General features: G+C 34.4%; 1 protein-coding gene across 2 annotated transcripts; it reads left to right on the forward strand.

Moving 5' to 3' along the window:
- LOC109850793 (protein ELF4-LIKE 4-like) lies at positions 3,015–4,758 on the forward strand. Of its 2 annotated transcripts, none has more exons than XM_020420864.1 (2): positions 3,015–3,176; positions 4,255–4,758. In XM_020420864.1, exon 2 carries the CDS (start codon positions 4,302–4,304, stop codon positions 4,635–4,637), a length of 336 nt encoding a protein of 111 aa, XP_020276453.1. In that variant the 5' UTR covers positions 3,015–3,176; positions 4,255–4,301; the 3' UTR covers positions 4,638–4,758. The 2 variants fall into 2 exon arrangements, with proteins under 2 accessions (XP_020276453.1, XP_020276454.1); XM_020420865.1 differs by lacking the exon at positions 3,015–3,176 and adding an exon at positions 3,265–3,954.

Below are 6,414 nucleotides of genomic sequence, written 5' to 3' on the forward strand. Positions count from 1 at the left end.
AAAAAAATCATCAATTTCAGTAACCCACAATTTTAACTAATTATTTGAGGACCTTATTTAGATTTATGAAACATTTGTGCAAGAAAGCGAAAATAGAAAAATAAATTCTATTCTATTTTCATGTCGTTTATCTATCTAACAACATAATTCTTGCACATTAACAACAAAATCCAGTACACAAACACCCGCATGAATTGTTTTACTGTAAGATTATGAAATTAATCTCTTAAAACATTGAAATTGCTATCCTATTCTATTTCGTGGTTGTTTCATAATTACAAGTAATTCCTCAAATCACTGGAGAAATAAGTCAAAATAAGAGGGCAAAAATTTTTACCTAGCTGATGAAGTTCCAAAATGCCGACGTCCAAGCAAAAAACACCTAAATCCATGAATAATTTTTATAGAATAACGTTATAGTTTTATGGAATCCTCATTCTTTTTGGATTCTAATGTTGTGTTCACCTTGTGGATTAGAATCCAACTTTTATAGAAATGGTCCCAGATTCCTGTAGCATGTTTGCTTCAAAAAAAATCTCTTTTTTCGGGAGCAGACACCTGTAGCACAGTTAGTCCTTTGTATCAATTCAACAAAATCCCGTAAGCAACGGCTAGAAGGAGGTCATAAATACGCCTTTTTTGGCTGGACATCACTGTTAGCAACGGGATCAAATTTCAGGCTTACAAAATCCAAGATTTTGAAAAAAATATGACAGAACACTGTGAGCAACGGCTAGAAGAGGGCCATGGTGGCTATAACATTCCCTTGAGTGCTCACCAACTAACGCAAGCACCTCTCATTTTCAGGCATTTGATACAATTCCCATTGTCTTCAATTTGCCAAACCCGACCATGAATAATGATCATCAGAAGATGCTGCAGGATATGAAGCTTTATTGTGACTGCCATCTGCAGAACATCCAAATTGCCACTGTCAGACCCCAATTACTAATCCTATTCTATAAACTGGTGAACCAAACAGACCCTTAATATATGGTGAACCAACATCCCCTAAAAGAGAAACACAGAAGCAACAAATAACATATGGGTTGTTAAACCTATATATAACCAAACATGATTTTATTTTTTTCATTGGATGGACTTATAGTAGTCGCCTTGTTTAGGCATATCTTCAGTATACACGCATGTATCCAGCAATTCAAAGTGGGTGACAGGCCACATCCACTTCTGAGAAGGCCCGCGTATAACCAATTCTGCAAGTAGAGAAAGGCTTTTAAGCACATTTACTATCTGTTTAGCCATATATATATATATATATATAATTATTTCATATTTCAAGGGAATTATCAAAAAACATATTATGAGTAGACAACACATAAAAATGGTGTTCGACCCACATAAACATGATAAATATAAATTGTAACTCTCAATTCTTGTTAAAATTTCCATATTTTTGATACCATGGAGAAACATGAATAATCACTATGTTAATTCCTATCTCATTTCTGGAGGAAATTGTTGCTTTTTCATTTATGCAAGATCTCTTCCATGATTGTAAAGTTAAAGTTTGTGTTTTCTTTTAAAATAACAGTTATCTATTTTAACAAATATATTGGAAGAATTCTCATGTATTTATTTTAAAGAGTAGATTGCAAGAATTCTCATGTATTATAAATATGTGAAGTCAATAGTTTTGCTCTATGGGATTTACTAGAAAATAGTGTTTTTATTTCCTTTTTGCTTCACTAATAGCCCGTTATATTGGACTAAGCAAAAAAAATAGAATTGGACCGAAATGCAAACCATATTAGAACCATCCAACCATAAGAAGAAAGCTAAGCTTCTCAAACTACCTCTCTATTCACTCGTTAATGATAAAGATTCCACTGTTCTATGTAGGTGTTTTGATAGAATTCATACTCCTTCAAATTCTTGCATACCATCTTAAGGGTGTGTTTGACAACTACTCTAAATTTGAGTTAGGGGTAATTCTAGCTCTCTTTTAAACAAACAGTTTTTGCTTTAGACCAACTGAGCAGGTGGTCCAAAACGAAACTAGTTTAAATGGCAAATTTAACCTTAGAAAAATAATACCAATCTTAACCCAGTTTAATATTTTATCTATATACTAAAGCTATTGAGGTTTATAGCTTGGTGTTGTTCATCAAAATCCATCTCAAATTTTAATCATCTTCTTGAGCCAAATGACTTTTAAAAGAGAAATCATATAACTATGAGTTATTTTCGTCATGGAGAGACCAAATTGTAAGACCGCTTAAATTTGAGAGACTAATGAGCAATTATTGAGATTCGAGGGACTAACATAGAATTATTGAAGATGTGAGCTAGGGACTAATTTACCAAGGCATTAATATCATGCAAACACTTTAACTAGTATTTTTTTTTTCTAAATCGAAATAAGTCTTTTTTTTTTGCTTTTTTCATACTAATTTATGGGTCCAACTATTCACACTCCCAAACAGTAACTTTGGGGGTGTTTGAGGACTAAACTGCCCTTCTCCCAAACCAAAACATAGGGTGTGTGTGAGGGCATTTTCGGCAATCCAACTCCCAAAATTACTGTTTGGGAGTGGATATAGCAAACATGCTAATTTATCTACAATATAACTATCAAAACTCAAAAGCATTTGTACTGTCCATATTTTTTTTGCTTTTTGAACCAGATGCTTAAACCGTGTTTTTCTCCATTTACACTAATTTGTTTATATTATAACTCCCAAAAATATTTTTATCAACAAATTAAAAAAAAAAAATTCTAAGCAGCATGCTTAACTCTCAAAATGATTACAGTGATTACACGGCGGAAACTAAAATTGCAGCGAAGCATTTCTGGAGAGACGAAAAAAAGCAGCATCCCTCCATCAAACCCGAAAACAAAGAAACGACAGAAATCATCGGATATTCCGATTGATACCTGAGCGAAGTCCTTACACGTGCAGGTCATTTTTATCATTGGGGTGTGATTCGTAAATAAAAAAAATGTAAGAGGTTAATACGACACATTTGAACTTCCATTAAAAAACTCCCCTTTTCAGAGAGAAAAAAAGTCCAGCTCTGATTGTCAAATCTATTTATTCCTTCTCTCTCCTCAAAACTTTCTGGTTTTAATCGGGCGATGAATCGAGGGCTTCTTCGACTTCCCAATTGATTTCCCCTCTTTCTCTGGATCCATGTAAATCTTCCGGATTTCGGAGGTAAGCCCCTCACAAATTAAAATATTACAATTGTGCGTTGATATCGGAGACCTTTTCTTTCCCTCCTTGTAATCTGATCCAAAAATTATCCAGAATCTTACCTTTGGTCTTCTCCCCAGTTGGGTTTTCGTTATTTTCTAGGATCTCAAAGTATTTTGTATCAAAATCTAATCTTTGCTGTTTTCTATTTTAGGAACTCTTGTGGGATTTTTCTCGTACAATTGAACATATGAGCTACCATTTCTGTCCTATTCCGAGGACCAAAAGTTCCCCCTTTTTTACACAAATTTTCTTTTCTAAGATTTTTTTATCGTTCGTAGAAAAACTTTGTTTTTTTTCCCTTGTTCTTTTTGTTAGTTAGTACATGGGTTAGCTTTCTTCTCATCTCTGTGGAGTTCTCCAGATATTGAGTTTTTTGATGTGGGCTTAATCTAAAAGGTGAAAAAACGATTCTTTTTATGGAATTGGATCAGCTTTTTGTACCAATTATCATATTAAAAATCTTCCTCTTTGTCATCTATGGGTAGCCATGATTTCTCCTCAGTCTTTGTCTCTCATGCCTTGCACATCTCCAATATATTCCTCTCTCTCTCTCTCTCTCTCTCTCTCTCTCTCTGCATGTATACTGTTTACTTTTTGCCCCACTAGTCATCTCAATGTCATCAAAGTATGTTTGATGGGTACCAAATAAATTTCTACCTTGTCTTCTAAAGCTCTTCTTCTCCTTTTGGTAGCTTGGATTTCAAGCTAATAAGTGATTTCTTCTTCTCTCTCCTTGGTATTTTTCTACCCCTCTCAATTTTGTTTCAACTTAATTAGTCTTTTAAGTGTATTTAGATTGATATGATGATGGATACCAGGTACCATGTTCTCATCAAATTTCATGTTCCCCAAATTTTCATGTATTTCATTACATTATTCCTTTTTTTTCCCTTTGTTTTTAGCTAAACGTCATCTTCCTTTTGATGCTTTGTTGGCTAAATTTTGTTCTTTTAGAGCCTTTAATAGTATGAGCGAGTCCGCGACTGTTAAATGTAAAATTTTGCTTGATTTTTCTTTGCATTTCCCCCCTATGCAGGACAATTTTGATCGCAATTGAATAGAAAGGAGGAGAAATTGGGGGGAATGGAGGGAGATACATTCTCAGGATTACGCAATGGAACCCAAGTGGACACCAAAGTTCTTCAAAGCTTTCAGAAGAACTTTGTGCAAGTTCAAACCATTCTTGATCAAAACAGGCTGTTGATCAATGAGATAAATCAAAATCATGAGTCTAAAATCCCTGACAATCTCAGTAGAAATGTAGGACTCATCAGGGAGCTCAACAGCAACATTCGAAGGGTCGTCGATCTGTATGGAGACCTCTCAAGCTCATTCTCTAAATCCATGGAGGCTTCCTCTGATGGAGATTCTTCTTTGAGGTCAGATGGTAAAGCTGGCATGAAGAGATTCAGGTCTTGATTTTTAAAATTAATCTGTTTTCTTTTGTTGTTGTTGTTGTAATCTTTATGTGAGTCTACTTTCTAGTGTCACATTAATCCTTGAGTAATCTAATTCTTTTCTATGTCTGCAGTTTCTATTATTGATATTTGTGGATGTTAACTTTTGGTGGCATTTTCCTCATGCTTTTCATGGAATCCACTTGATTAAAGTTTTTATATCAGAATGCATCAGCATATTGAGTTTTACTGTAGGATTTATGTGGTGATTGAAATTCTCTTATTTGGATACCTCTACGGTGCTCCATAATTGGGTTTCTGGTTTCAGTTGTTCACTGAATTATCCGTACACTCTTGATTATGTTTTCTGTTTTCTCTTATGTACATATTATTCTCCTTGTATAGAATACCGTATTTTCAAATTTATGTTGTCCATTTACAGGGTTTTTTTTTTGTGGTTTATATGCTGATTAGATCTCCTCGATCAGGTCTTGGAATTTATACTATATGTTTAGTTCTTTCCCCCCTCCTTTATTAGTTGAGTTTTTCTTTGGTGTAATGTATTTACTTGTAAAACCCAATTAGTGCCATCACAGCTTCAATTAATGGTTTGTAGATTGTCACAATACATGCCCGTTGGTGTCATTTGTGAGCTAAAATAGATGCCTTGCTTTTTTTCTTGTCTTATTATTTCTCTGTTAAGTTCATCGCTGCATCCTAGTGGAATTCTTTTTTTTTTCTCTCTTTATGAAGCCTTATTTTTCTTTATTTTAGTGTTATATTTGAAAATTACCTTATGCGGCCATAAAGTCATCTTTTATGCACGTATGCCGATGCCAAATTTGATTAGGTGGTGTTTGTTTCACCAAAAATTTTGGCATTTGGTATGGATTACAAGTTTTGTGATCAAAAAGTGAGTTTTTTGTATTTTGGGATTCCATCTATGGTGTTTGTTTTAAGAAAATTTTTAGAATATTGAATCCCAAATGTGTAAAAAGTGGCCATTTTTTGCCAAATTCTCTCAATTGGAGAGGATATATTGACAAATCTCATAAGTGGGCGTGCTTACCTCTCAATTGGAGAGGATTTGACATATTCCAATTTTGTCTTTTTGTGGGAGGTAACCTCACCAAGATAGCATATTCATCATATTACAAAATTCTAACATTTGGTAATGTTACAACTTGAGCTTGAAACAAACAAAATATTACAAGTTGTAGTGTTTCAAATCCCAAAATATTAATGAAACAAACAACATTTTAGAAATCACAACCCATAAGAAAACGCCTATGGATTTAAAATCCCACGGTGAAATTCATATCCTAAAATTATAGGATTTGAAACAAACACCCCCTTAGAGGGAACAACTATCGTTCATGCGGTCGTATCATGGGAATAGGGAGTCGTTACTCGTAGAATATTTCCCCCACCCCTTCTTCTCCTCGTATCCGACTTGATCATGTCTTAATTATTAGCTATTGGAATCATTTCCCTGTTGCATATAACTAAGTTACATCATGTCCCATATTCCTGTCCAAATTTAGGAGTAAGCCGTTGTATGATTGAGCTCCCATTATTGCCTGCTGCGTCCCCTTCTGATGACTGATCTCCCTCTCAATCTTTTTGTTGCCCACCATCTTATGTTTTTTTTTTACTTTTCTCTTTTTTTTATTGTTTTCCTCCAGTCGATCTGCATTCATCTTAGCCGTCGATCTCCTTCATCTTTTTCCCTTCTTTTCCACATTCTTCTTGTTCTTCTTCCACGCCTCAAACTGATGTCTGATTCGTTTTGTAAGAGG

This window comes from Asparagus officinalis, chromosome 7 (assembly GCF_001876935.1).
Source record: "Asparagus officinalis chromosome 7, Aspof.V1, whole genome shotgun sequence".
Classification (NCBI taxonomy): domain Eukaryota; kingdom Viridiplantae; phylum Streptophyta; class Magnoliopsida; order Asparagales; family Asparagaceae; genus Asparagus; species Asparagus officinalis.